Here is a 15066-nt window from a genome sequence, read left to right on the forward strand (position 1 = left end):
CCTTGTATCAGAGGCACCCATTGTTCTGACTTCCATCTAATTAGTGGGACCCCAATCTAATATTCATTTATATTTTCTACTTTGCCGCCCCCATGTCGACAACTTTTGTTAGAATTGCAAGCCTTATTCTGTGAACATACCCAACTCTCTTCCTACTTGGGTAGCCAACAAAGAGTGGTTTCCCCCATGTTTGACTTTCCTCCTGAGGCTCAAAGCGTGGGACACATGTCTCCCCTGGGAAGTGTCCTCCCAGTTCTCCCTCCCTGCAAAGAGACATGATGTCACCATCTGGAACCACATTGTACTTCTGCTCCGCTGCACCTTGCAGTTTGCTTTGTCGCTTAATCATTTCTCTGCTTGTCCTCCCTTCTGTTCAAAATGACAGGGATTGTGTTCTACTCATTTCTTAGTGCTTGATAGCATTTAGCGCTAATCTTTCCAAATAATGGATGGTCAATAAGTATTTGTCTAATTAAATTGAAACACAAAACTCTCGCTTTCCCTTTCTTCCCATCACGGGCTGCCCTAGAAGCCTTTCCCTGGCGGAAATTGAGCAAATTAGCAAAATGAGGTAAGGAACCCAGGATGTTAGTGACACTGAGGATTTTTTGACTGCTTTGCCCTGGTTGATGAGCAATACAACGAGGGCAGCTGTGACAGCAGGAGTACCTGGGGCTGCAGGCTACATGATAGGAGGGCATGAGTGACAGTACGTATCTCTGGGGGGTCACAGAGCTTGGACATGATGGATTCAGCTTCATGAAAATGCATCACTTTTACATGAATAGCTAAATTGAACTGTAGGATAGATTGTCCCACTTGGTTAGATGTGATAAAAAGATTTGTGGACTTGAATGCATAATCATGGGCAAACATCACAAAGAAAGAAGCCTTGCTCTGTCTACCTGGTTGCCCGTATCAGTTTGTGGTTGTTACTTAGAGTGGAAACATTTTGAAAAGTGACCCAAGGGCTTAAACAATGGCCTTCAGAACTCTGTCTTTTTGTGACCACTTAAAATAATATTGCCGCTTCAGATGTGTGAACTTGGGGAGAAGCCAGAGGAGATGACAGTGGGCCTGAATGAGACTGAGACCTTGCTTCACACCTAGTACTTCGTTGTCTGTGTGCACAGGGGCATTTCCTGCACCTTCTCTGCTCTCAGGTTGTGGTGCTTCCAGTGAAAGATCAAGATGGTGGCACTGTTAAGAGAACGTGGCTGGTGGATGTGGCTAGCCCTGGTGAGGCATGGCAGGAGCCAAAAGATAGTCTATACGCTGATGCCTGGGTCTGTAGGGAAAAATGAAATGTTTAGTGTGCAAAATGTTAGATGCTTATTTTTGCCTTTTGTTGTCAACTTTGATGCTCATGACAAATAGGCTGTTTTTCTCTGCCTGGGACTCCCAGGTTCAGCACTGAAAATCCCTCAACTCTGGGGGAAACTCCTTAGAATCCAGCAAACCAGAATGGTCAGTCAACCTAGAACAAACCACAGTGTTTACTCTCTTTATTTAATAGACTAGAGGACTGAACTGTATAGATGCAAATAACTGGTAAATTGCCAAGCATGAGTTAAACACAGATCATCTGACTCTGTTTCTTGTTCTCTTTTCTTCATAATATTGAGTATTTTAGGCTGATGTAAACAGTGTATATATTTGGACCTCTTTGGGAAAGTTAATCTGTATTATGATATAGCCAGCCTTGTGAACCATGATTTAACAAACAATCCAAGGTCATAGGTTTGTTTCTTCATTTGTGAAAAGAGGATGGTAATAACATCTAGGTCACAGATTTCTTTGAAAGAGTAAATAATTTATATGAATGACCTGGAAGCATAACTTTCGCATAATAAACTTACACGTCAAAAAATCAAATAAATTAACCACATAAAAGCTTCTTCATAAGTAAACACACACACATAGAATAAGACCAGTTTGTGATCATGTCGACACAGTAGGAGGATTCCATAGTGAACAACATCCATCATTTGAACAACCTTTCCATGGAGAGAGACTAGCTTGGCTGGTTTTTAAACTTTCCGTGAAGGAATTACAACTTCATTCTTTTACATAAAGGAAAATAACCCTATATTTTTGCATCTAACCTGTCTCTTCTGTGGTCTGATAAAAATCTTTTCCTTAGGGAGATGGAAAAAAAAACAGTCATCATCTCCCATAATAACTATTTTCATGCATTTGGGTAGAGTCATTTCATCCATGGCATTCAATTATAGTAGCCTCTTTTCTTTGTCTCTTGAATTTTCTTTTCAAAGATTCCTCCTGATGTTAGCTTTTTGTAGTTTTCATTCAAATGGTGGAGGGTTTACAAAATAGCATGGCTCCAGAGGGCCCACTGAGCTGCGGCCACGTGGCCCCTGAAGCAGTGAGCCTAGTAGTCACAAGGGAAGGCTGTGGATTCAAATCTCAATACTATCACTAACCAACCATGCGATGTAGGGCCTTGTCTCAGGTTCCCAATCTGAGTTAAATATAGAGTTTTTGATGAAAGCTAAATAAAATAATCTATTTAGGAGGTTTAGTCAAACACCCAGAAGTTTCTTTAAAGCTTAACTATATTTCCACTGTCATCTGAGAACTTACACAGTTGGCATTTAAAAGGAAGTTTTTGATTGTGGGAAATCTTGAAGCTCGAGGTTATTTGGAGAAGGTAGTAAGTCATCTATGCAATAACCCACCATGAACCATTCTTTAGTAAGCTTGCCGAAATTAATTACTAATGTACACTAGCTGGATATCCATTTCGATGCCTTCACCATCTGTGGAAAATGAATATTTAGGTCCAGGGAATTTTGAGTAGGTATGTATGAGGCAACTGTGGATGCTACTTCAACATAGTTAATGAGGGCATTTGGGCTGGGCTACAGGTATGGTATATTACTCAGTGCAATAGTACTAGTGCTGGAGTGTAAGACCTTAATGCCTCTATTGAATATGTATTCTCAGGAGAAGGAGACAGAAAGAATTATTTAAAGAGTCCTGGGGTGCACAGAATAAGGTAAGTTTTCTCAGAGCTGTCATTTGTCCCCTTTTCTGCATTATAATATCCTGTAATGTTGGTCCATTTTGCAGTCAACAACCTTACTGTTCTCCTTTCAATTACCTGGCCATGTAGTGTATCAGCTATTTGAGGAAACACCTGTTTTCTGACCTTTTCTCTTATTATTGATGCCCTTTGAAACAATTTGTTTTATATGAATACAAATAAAGCTCCAACTGCCGGGACATCATAATAGCCCTGTGGATTACCACTATGTGTATAAGTTTCTTAGGGCTGCCACAACAAACCTACTACCAAGTAGGCTACTTAGACAGCAAGAATCTATTCTCTTGCAGTTCTGGAGGGTTGGAATCCAAAATCAAAGTCTCAGCAAGATATGTTCCCTCTTGGGATGAGAATCTGTCCTATGCTTCCCTCCTATCTTCTGGTGGTGGTTGGCAGTCCTTGGCATTCCTTGGCTTCTGGACTCATCACTCCAATCTCTGCCTCTGTCTTCTCGTGACATTCCTCAGTGTGTGTAGACACATGTATATCTGTATCTCTTCTCTTTTTAGGAGGGCAGCTGTGCTGTTAGACTAAGGGCCCGCTTACTCCAATATGACCTCATCTTAACTAATTATATCTGCAACAACCCTACTTCCAAATAAGGTCATATTCTGAAGGTCTAGGAAGGACATAAATTTTGGGAGGACACCACCTGACCTAGTAGAGGGCATAGTAATGTTTTAGGTCATAAGGCATAGCAAGCATATTAGAGAAACACAATGCTATGATATTCATTATCATTATTATGTTTCTATTGGCTTATTAATTAAAGAATGCTCGAATTTCTGTTGGGCTACAGGAGTCTCATGAATTGTAACATTTTCTTCCTCACTCCACCTTCCCCTGCTCCTCGTTTAATTGAAAGAATAGAAAATCTCTTCTGGACTTGCAGATAAGAGGGTTGCTTATTTTCATGCTCATTGTCTCCACTATTAGTCAGATTATCTCTTTAACATATATTATTCTGTTTGCAATGTTTTGAAAAGATATTTTATTTTTTAAAGATTTTATTTATTTTTTTGAGAGAGAAGGAGAGTGAGTGAGATCATGAGCAGGGGGAAGTGTAGAGGGAGAAGCAGACTCCAGAGGGATCCCAATTCAGGACTCGATCCCAGGACCCTAAGACCATGACCTCAACCGAAGGCAGATGCTTAACTGACTAAGCCACCCAGGTGCCCTATTTATTTTATTTTAGACAGACAGAGACGGAGAGAGGGAGTGGGGGAAGGGGTAGAGGGAGAGAGCCTTCAAGCGACTTCCCACTGAGCATGGAGCCCTACACGAGACTTGATCCCACAACTGGGAGATCACAGCCTGAGCTGAAACCAAGAGTTAGATGCATAACTGACTGAGCCACCTGACCGAGCCACTGCCCCTGTTTACAAAATTTTACACAAAACATTTCCCCAAGTGTTATCTAAAATTACATCCATTTCTCTTGAATTTAATTATTTGCAATTGAATTCTGCATGGTCAAAACATCAAATAATAAAAAGCTTCTAACAATCTAATATGTGTGCTTCAGATTTCTCTGTTACCTATTTATCTATTGGTTTAACTTTTTTCTTCTGATACTTTTTACACAACAATTTTTTTTTTTCTAAAGAATTCATGGCTGGCTTTTTGATAGTAACTGGAAAGACTAAAGAAGTCTTGCCTTTTTTCATCTGCTGGTCCAGCAAGCAATAAAACGGTCCTCTGTCATACACAATTTTGGGCTCCCTTCTTTGTCCTTAGCTGTTGTCCACTCACACCAATCTAAAGCCACATTTACTGCTGTGAATGTCAGAGGAAGAAAGGAGCTTTGCAACTTCCCACATTAAGTATTCAAGTTTTACAGACTTTTGTAGAATAATGATATTTTGAATGATGATTACAAAGTTAGATAATAAGTTGGATGTGAAAGAGAAAGAAGCTAGACCTGCTTGATTGTTTTGGGGTTTTAGACAGGCTATGGAAGTACCAGTGACATTGCAACTTTGCTTGTGCTTTATCCCTGCAAAACCACTCTCAATTTCCAAACTACTCGCCAAAAGACCCCTCTCTCTTCTTTTCCTCTCAATTTCTCTCTCTCTCTCTTAACTGCCTACAGATTTTCTGCCACATGCATATATAAGTGGTCAAAATGACTTGACTAGTGTAGAGAATGTTAATGATTATATAACATCATCTTGAAAGTAATGCCAGTTTATTTTAATTTCTCTTATTGTGTTTAGTTGTTTACTGTCAAGACAAGATTGTGTACTTTAAAAGTATTGTTTAGGGAATCCCTGGGTGGCGCAGCTGTTTAGCGCCTGCCTTTGGCCCAGGGCGCGATCCTGGCGACCTGGGATCGAATCCCACATTGGGCTCCTGGTGCATGGAGCCTGCTTCTCCCTCTGCCTATGTCTCTGCCTCTTTCTCTGTCTCTGTGACTATCATAAATAAAAAATAAAAATAAAAAATAAAAAAAAACAAAGGCAACTCTAAAAAAAATAAAATAAATAAAAGTATTGTTTATTAAAGCATTCATTCAACAGAAATTATTGAGTACCTACTATGGGAAGTGCTATACTAGACTTCCATATAAAAATGAAAATAATGGTTCTTATCAAAACAGCCTGGGGCATTGGGGGAGAGTTTTAAGACTAAGTGTTTCATAATCTAATATAGCAAGTGACAATCTAGAGTAGTCTTTTGTTGCATTGCACTCTGAGCCCTGCAAGTCAAAAATGTGATTTCTCATAGAAGTTCAATACGATGAAGAGAATCTTTTATGACATTAATTATAATAGAAATCTGACTTACATTGTGGTTAATTTAAGGAGAGATTTGTTTTGAGTATATTTACTGGCTGCTGAAATGCAGTGAATCATTGACATTCTGTCTGTCTTTCTAGGCAGGCAACAACTATAGAAATCCCAACCCTACCAATCAATCATCGGATGGTGCCACAGAGGATGTTTATGTCAACTACCCAGCCTTCTCTCATAGGCCAAAGACCAGAATCTAAGCTTTTTTCTTGATCTAAGCAAATTTATGATGACTGTTATGTATGTGAATCTTTATATAATCTTTTCCCACTATTCAGTGCCTACCCTGGATACCAGTTGACTAAATGTATTTAATTTGAAAGGAAGAATACTTTATAACCTAGAGAACTTTCTTAGCAGAAATGTTTCAGAAAATATGACTCTAATTAGCTTACAATAAAGGGAAACTTACGGAATCACATAACGGAACAATCCAGGGGAGATCAAACTTCAGGCAAATGTTATTTACCAAGGTTTAAATGTCATCTCTAGAATTAAGTATGGGTATAAACCTGTTTCTGGATCCCCTTTCATGGTGTTGGTTACACTTTATTGGTGTTAGCCTAACTCTTATACACATGTTTCCGTTGTGTTTTGAACAACAACTGGCCATTCATAATTCTTGTTTTTGCCTTGTTAATTCTCTGATAGAATAAGTACATTTGGTTATTTGTCCATCATTAAACAGGCATCATGGCTGGAAAGAATGAAATGGTTTAAGTCAATGAAGGGTCTACCTCTAGAACCAGGAGTTAGGCCAAAGCACATTACTGGGAGATTCAGAGTATCCTTAGAGGAGGGAGATGGGGCCTGGAAGCTGGGCTGATGACCAACAAACGTGGACTGCAATGACATTCCAGAACATCTCTTGTTAACCAATTAAAAAGAGAATATGTAGATGGATCTGGGTTAGCTCTCTCCCTCCTCACTTTAAAATCTGCTATATCAGCAGAGTCCAGAAGAGTAGCTGGCAGCAAATAAATGAATGGTCAAGAGGAAGATAAATGTGATAGGGAAGTCTCATCCCTTTTTATTATCACATGAAGTAATTTCTGATTTTACATAGAATTCTTGCACTCTCCCTGGCCTAGCTTCATGAGCAAGTATGATAGATGATGGTCCAATAATAAGGTTTTTGATATTTAAATTTTCCACTTTTGAGAATTATTTTTGTTATGTAAATCCTCTCAAAAGAGGCATCTAAGCATTATTAGTTGTTTTTTTCTTAAATAATTGTGGAAAAAAATAATTGTGGAAAATCTGAATATAGGAAAAAGAATATTAGTTGGAAGTGTGGTTTCGGTTGTGGTAGAAACATGATGGGGAGGAACATTGGGAAGCTAAAGGGAAGGGGAACAGGGAACAAAGAATGGGAAGATACAGAGAGAAACTTGTCTTGCTCCACAGTTTAGCCAAAGACAACCCTAGTGATATCACTACAGAGCAATTAGTGGCCATCCTGCCATTGTCCAAATTCTAGATGGAGTCAAACAATGAAAAGTATTTCTGAAGCTAAATAATGGTCATGATCACTTTGAAACTCGAATGGTCATTACTAAAGACAGCGATCATTCATGTCTCAAATATTTGTTACTCATCACTAAAACACTCACCACAGAAATTGCATGTAAGTATCCAACTTGTAGATTTTTTTGATAATTTTAAGTGAACCAAAACCAAATTCTCATGTTATCTAGGAAGATTCTAAGCTGTAATTTACAGTTTTAAGTGAGTCAGTGGATGCTTTATGACTATAGCTTTAACTGCATGCCTGCCCAATAGCAGTTATTCTGTGAGTTACAGAAATTATGAGTGCTCCTGCTTTCTTCAACAGAAAGGAAAAAGTAAAAATGTCTACTTCTCATGAGGTATTTCCAGATTCTCAGTGACTAATCTGGGTGAGAAGGAAAACATGTCTCCCAACGCAATATGGGGAAATGTAAATCCCACTTGAACAGAGAAGATGTTGGGGGATGGGGGAGTGCACAGTACAACCCGATGCAACTGTCCTGGTGGTTTCACTCATGGAAGACTTTGGCAGCAGAGCCTCCAGAACATTGGAACCCTGCCTCTTTTTCCATGGATGTTTTAATTTTTCTTTAATCTGTCTCTCACAATATTTACGAGAATTATATACTCTGTCTTCTTTCTGTATTGTTCCTCTGCAAAGTTTAGGATTATTCAGGCATTTGGGACTTTTAAATCCTGCTGGAATTTCTTTGAAACCCCCCACCCCCACCCCTAGCTACTGGTCTTATTTCACTCTCAGGTGTTCATGCTGATGAAGTTCTGCTCACTAATTTTCTTTGGACATCTTTACCTATTAGCAAAGCACTTTCATTGTTGTCTGTTTAATATTATTCTTAATTTGCTAGAGTTTTGTAACTCTATACACACATATATATCTACTATATAGATACTACGTGGTATATATAGTATATTGTATGTATATGTGTTACACTCACACATAAATATGTACATATATATATATTTCCCCCTAATCTGTTGTACCCACTATTCTGGTTGTTACTAAGAAAACAGTTCCACAGAATAAAAAGTCAGAATTGAATTAAATTATGTTTTAAATCTTGTTTGAAAGGTGCTACTTGGGGGACAAGATGCTTCCTAAGATTGTTTTTTATGTACATAATTTATGATGATATATATTACATTAAAAATCTGTGTTTCCTTTGAATGCCATAACTGTAAATTTGAATATTTACAGTAAGGTAACTAATTAAAGGGAATTGGTAAGTGATGTCAAGTTAGGTAAGTTTGTTAAATGTCATTATAGAGTGTACAGTTTTGTCAGGGAAAGGATATATGCCATTAACCTATGATGATTAGATATTGATTACATTATCATCAGAGAAACCTTGAGATATTACTTAAAGGCCTTTATGTACACTGAAAAAATAGAATTGAAATTTCACTAGCTTGTGATTATGCTTATAGGTGCCAGACAGTAAATGAGGCTATATTCTTTAGTTAGTAAATACTAAATTTATAGGATTTTTAAGTAAGTCAGTTTATTACTAAAGTATTATACATATAAATTTAAAATACATTGGTTATCAATTTACAAGACAAAGGAAGATAAAAGTAACTTTAGTAAGTTTACTTTCATTGTAAATATTCAAGTTATGTTGGCTTATATAGAACTATCTTAAATTACACCTACATTACAGTACTGTCCAAATTGGTAGAGTCCACTTTGTAATTAGAAATTGCTGTAATCAAAATGCTTCTCCTTGATTTATAATAATGTACTATATTCTGTACTGCTTGTATGAGATTTCAGCAAGATTGGAGGTATTGTATGCTTATAAAGTTTAGGTGGAGGCACCAAATTGTGAGTGCAATGTTTAACTTCTTTCCACAATAGTGAAAAAAAATCTATGAAAAGTAAAAAGTGATGCAACCCTATCACACAATTAAGTATCACCATTAGTTTCACTACAATTAGAACATAGTGTCTATAAAGTGTCGACATTCACATTCAGGCTTTTGCATAAATTAATATATTTTTCAACTGGCCTTTTCACTGGAATTATTCTAAGTCAAGTCTCTAGGCTCTAACATATTTATCCGAAACATATAAACAAGTATTTTAAGAGACGTTTCTATTGCTGGTGATGCATATGTAGAACTGTGGCTTCTGGAATTCACTGCAACGATTTCTAAGGGAATTTTACAAATCTTCAAGGTTGGTTTAGATATTATTTCAGATTCAAAGCACCAACTGTGTTGTAAGGTATAATAAAAGACGTAATCTGAGGATATGTGTGATAAATGTCTGCAATAATTCCCATTTATTGCCTACTGTCCCTGTTGAGTTATAGGAATGATGAGTTATATAGTCACCTTGTTTAGAACATTTTTTTCCAATTTTATGTGTAATTTCAGACACTCTGGCTTTGTAGGGCATGCAACGTACTCGACATACTGTATTCTGCTGTTTGAATGAATAAAGTGCAATGTTTCACTATCATTAGTTTTACTTGCCAGCAAAGAATATTAGAGGAAAAAGCCCTCTAGAATCATATTAACATAAAGAGTTAAATGCAGGAAAATTCAAACCACTGATGCTTTGTTACTTCTATCTCAATGCAACATTCAGTGTGTTTTCTAGGTGCATGTAGCTCAAAGTCAAAGTGCTATACAAGGGTTTTTGTTAAAAAAAAAAAAAAAGGAAGAAGAAGAAGAAAGTTTTTTCCTGCCCTTTTCATTTTCCCTCCATTGAGATGACAAATATCACTTCCTCCAATTGTTTTACTTCTCTACTTTTCTGAATAGCATGCTTATATTACTACTGGGTTAAAAAAAATAGACATTGATGCAGAAGCTTTCCTCTCCACAAATTCACCACATATGCATACAGTTCTCATGTGCCCATCCTTCCAAAGTATTTGTATTAAAATTTGATTATTTCAATGTTTGGTGTTTATGTCTTTATGACTTTGCCAACACTCTTCTCAGTTAAATCAAATTGTAAAACTGAGCTTTGTGCAGTGGCAGTATCATAGCCAATGAAGTTTATCCGAGGAACGAATATTGTTATTGAAACAAATGGTAAAAATGATCTTGCTTTCTCTCCTACAGAACTTGGGTTTTCACCTAGAGCTAATAATTGTCTCTTTTTACATTAATAGTTTTGTATTTACCATAAATTTATCTTAAACTTTTCCCCAGTGACCTAGGTAATCTCTCTAGATTCTCAGTGATGAAGCAGAAGTTTCCAGCCATCTTCATATCCTGAAAAAGTTACCCTAGAACCTTGACTTGGGTCATTAAGCCCTGGTTCTTCCTGCATAGCTGTCATCCTCTGTCTCCCTTCAGGAAAAATAAAGAAAAAGGAGCATAAAACCTGGAATCAATTCTAGAAAATGTCCTAGTACCAAAGGATATGAGGTTCCAGATGGCGAATGTTTACCCAATGCCCTGAGCAAGGAACAATAAGAAGCCTATGTAATATTTAGACTTGTGTCTGAAAGAGTTGGAGCTCTTGGTTCTTATCTTTGGAAGCTGATGTTGACTGTTAAAGAAAACCAGTTAATTTATTTGAGTGATGTGATATGGGTGACTTATAACAGCTCTAGGGCACAATCCTTGGAAAACAGGTAGAAAATGTAGCAACTCCAGGAGTCCACCAGCAGGAAGACACTTGGAGCTCAATACTTTGGCGAGAACACTGCAAACACACGTACTGCATATGTGGACAAGTTCTGAACACCACTTTTTTAAAAAGATTTATTTATTTATTTATTTATTTATTTATTTATTTGAGAGAGAACAAGCAGGGGGGAGAAGCAGGCTCCCCACTCAGCGGGGAGCCCGATGTAGGACTCAATCCCAGGACCCCGGGATCATCACCTGAGCCAAAGGCAGATGCTTAGCCAACCGAGCCATCCAGGAGTCCCTCTGAATACCACTTTTATATTTGCCTCACTTGTTCCAGAAACAGTGCCCCTTGTATATATATCAGTGAGGAGGTATCCTTTAGCTTTCAGAGTGGCACAGGCAGGATATAACTTCTTTTCAAATGATATAAAAATATCATATTCTTCCCAGGGTTGGCTGCTAAAGAACTTTTACCACTGACAGATGTCTCTACTTACTAGGTGGTAGTTTCTTAATGGCACGTTTTAGATAGACTATAATATAAATTCAGGACCTTATAGATTACCTGAATATATTACAGGTATGTCCAAATATATCCAAGATTACTTATGAATGAGTTGGTGAACAAACAAATACAAGTTACAATCCATATCAACACTCCCAGCTAGTAGTACCGGAATCGCGGCCAACAGTTCATTTTTAATAATGTTACTGAGATTGGATATGGGTGTTAGGGTTCACTCACCTCCCCAAGAACAGAGCTATCACATATTTTTCTTGACTTTAATTTTAGTGGAGTCTACTGATTTTTAAAACTAGACAGGTTTGTCTTTACACAAAATATCAATTTCTTTGTAACATATAACCTCCAAAATCCCAAGTAAGAAGTTGGCCTTTGTTTATTTTTTAATGGAAAACTGTTAATTAAAATATTTAAATACCATAAAATTATACTAAGTACCACTTGACCTGCAGAAACAAACACTGAAGAAAGAAAACAATCCGTAAACAGTGTCAATCTTATAATGTGGCCAAAGAAGTGGAGGTCCTTTCTGGATTATGAGTTTAAAATATACCCGAGTCTAAGATGTCAAGCAAAATTCTCCAAATCCTGGGAGAGGGATGCCAAATTATATTTGTAAGACAAAAATTTAAGAAGCTCTGATAGCTTTCTGCACTCTTTAAAATTTAACTGATTTTTAATTTTTCTAGAAATTTATTCTTAAGACAATCTTCTTATTCAGTCACCTATTCATTGGAACCTTTATCCCAGGTATTCAAAAGTATTTCTAGAGAATAACACCATTTTTCTTTAATCAGATGATTGGGTAAGATTTTGAGTGCTCCAATTTACTCTCAATGTTATTAAAATTTGTTATTACAGCCTTTGGTGTGTCTTTGGTCTGTGACATTCACAAATGTTTCTCCAGTGGAATTCCTTCCCTCTTCTGCCCCCTACTCCTATCCCTGGTTGTTAAGCCTTCAAATCCATTTCCATGAAGGCCTGGCCCCTGTTGATTATGTTATTATTACTACTTTTTAATTTCTTAGGTGAGACAGGAAGATCATAGGAGGCCAGACTAAGTCTGAGACGTGAGCTCTGGCAAAGTCCTTTCCTCTGGAGGGTAGGTAGGTCTTTATTAATGAGGAGGCTCTTGGCATATTTCACGATGGTGATCTTGCCCTTCCCTTGCCAGAGCCATGAGGGGACCTTTATCAGGTCCTCATGGTGAGAATCTGGTGGGTTTCCTGGAGGGAAAGCTCAAGGAAGTGTGGGGTCCTTCCCAGGCCACAGCCGCCATGAGTTTCTCACAGTCGTATTACCCACAATTATATGCCAACAATTCATCCAGCTCACCATTTAAGTGTTCCTCATAGTTTGTGGCTCCAGTGCTTCAGATCTGGGTAAGGAGATATTGGTTGCTGTATCTCTCTAGATGTGTCCGTTTCTGCAGATTTGGGGGTTTGCCTTGAAATCTCAGTTCTCTGATAGATACAAGAGAAGTCACCAATTTTTAATCTGATCAGTTTTTTCTTGTTGTAATCAAGGCAGTGACATCTTCCAAGCCCTTTATATGTTAGCATTGAACCTGGAAGTCCTTCCCCCATGTGCTTTTAATACATGTGTTTTCTGGTGCCTTGGTTTCTGACCTGTTTCTTTGTTCTGACATTATGAAGCTGGTCTGACACTAGACTCGTATCCATCTGACTTTGCTCTGTGTTGCTCTTTGGTCCATTTTCATAAACCATAGATCCATCTGACAAAATATGGCAATAAAAACTTGGCACGAATGTGAATATAATCTGAAAACTAGTATGAGATTATGCTCAGTTTCTCTATGTCCAGATCAACACCAGTCCTCACAAAATTTTTAGTCCAAAAAGAAGCAAAAGATAGTAAAGAGAAACTCCATCTCAAACCCTAAGACAGTAATGGGTTAAATCTACTCCATCGGCAAAAATTAAATTAGAGGAGCTGTCAGTAACACCCATCCATCACAGGATGTAGTCTGTAGCACCAGACTGAATGAGCTTTTTTGGGATTCTGCTAAAATGGATTGAAATGCAAGTCACAAAGAAGTGTTTCCCTGGTCACATGTATTCAATGTTAAATTATTTTAAGGATTAGTCACATAAAAGGTAAATGAGTATTAGAAAAATTGGTGGATAAGAGAAGCCAAGGGAGGCATTAACAGTATGATCAAAAAATATGTACACATATTTACATTTTAGGTGTTACATTTATGGATTTAATTACTTACTGTTTGGTTTCTGCAGAAGAAAACACATGATAAAAAGAAAAATAAAAACAGAAAGGCAGGGATCCCTGGGTTGCTCAGTGGTTTGGCGCCTGCCTTTGGCCCAGGGCATGATCCTGGAGTCCCGGGATTGATTCCTGCATTGGGCTCCCTGCACAGAGCCTACTTCTCCCTCTGCCTGTGTCTCTGCCTCTCTCTCTCTCTCATTCTCTCTCTGTGTCTCTCATGAATAAATAAAATCTTAAAAAACAAAAACAGAAAGGCGACTCAAGAAGGAATGTCCACATGTCCTGTGGGAATGTTACTCAATTGTCGCTATTGGAGCACTCTCGTCAATGTGTGACTCACTTTACCACAAGAGACAGAACCAAGGCAGAGCTGCCCCACCACTTTCTTTGCTACATATGACCATAAATTAAATACTGCAAAACTTTTCAAAGAGATCATTCAGCAATTTCTTCCCAAACTCAACCCTGTTTCTCTTCACATGTTAATGGGAGTAGCGTTGAACATTTGTATTGTTCAACTAATATCAAGCAAACAACCCCAAACCTGTTGCCATCTACTTCAGGTTAGGGTAAAACATTCGTAATAACCATTGGTTACCATTGTTCGAATCATATGTTATTTAAGGTTCAGGGAGAAGACAGTATCTAGATAGGAACCAAAAAGGACAAAAGTGATCTCTTTACTCAAGAATCATCAGCAATGACCTGAAATATTTAAGAGAGCATAATGCTCCAAATCCCACTCGTAAATTTAACTTAAACACTCGGTTAAGTAAAACATATCAATGTTATTGTTTAAAATGTCAAGCACCATAATATAACATCTCTGGGGGAGTAATGCCTCTTAGATCTCTGTACGTTTTACATCTCCATTGGAGAACTAAGAAGGACAGATGTCACACGAAGGGTGGAATTATATTTCTACATACTATGTTGACTTTCGGATATCAAATAGTATCCGCATCAGTCTAGTGTGCATGATATTAAGAGTAGCACTGGGCATTCTTTCTTACTGAATGCCTAGCCCTCCCATTTAAAAATTCTAAACTCATAATGACTCATTTCAGTTGTTTCCCAGTCAGAACTCTCAATGGTTCCTGCAATCTCGATGGTTCAAATGCCATCGCCTCTCAGTATTGAGAAAGAGGATCGGATGTGGTGCAGAAGGAGGGAGAGGAGCTAAGTAGAATATCTATCATATACCTTGGTAGCATTTTTTCTTTAGATTATATTGCTGAGAGTGAGGGTTATTTCTGGTCAGTGGCTTTAGTATTTATTGTTTTGAACATTTATCTCTATATTTAGTTCTCTGAAATATAATT

At 37.7% G+C, this 15066-nt stretch overlaps 1 protein-coding gene across 5 annotated transcripts in view; it reads left to right on the forward strand.

The window, feature by feature from the left end:
* The window catches only part of CD226 (CD226 molecule), an 88093-nt gene extending 78460 nt beyond the window's left edge, over positions 1 to 9633 (forward strand). For all 5 annotated transcript variants that reach the window (XM_077884776.1, XM_077884948.1, XM_077884822.1 and 2 more), the window contains 2 exons: positions 2965 to 3016; positions 5943 to 9633. In XM_077884776.1, the coding sequence (XP_077740902.1) occupies positions 2965 to 3016; positions 5943 to 6056 (166 nt within the window). In that variant the 3' untranslated portion in view covers positions 6057 to 9633. The remainder of the gene's footprint in view (positions 1 to 2964; positions 3017 to 5942) is intronic.
* The last annotated feature ends 5433 nt before the right edge of the window (positions 9634 to 15066 follow it).

The sequence above is a fragment of the Canis aureus genome, chromosome 1 (assembly GCF_053574225.1).
Source record: "Canis aureus isolate CA01 chromosome 1, VMU_Caureus_v.1.0, whole genome shotgun sequence".
Classification (NCBI taxonomy): Eukaryota; Metazoa; Chordata; class Mammalia; order Carnivora; family Canidae; genus Canis; species Canis aureus.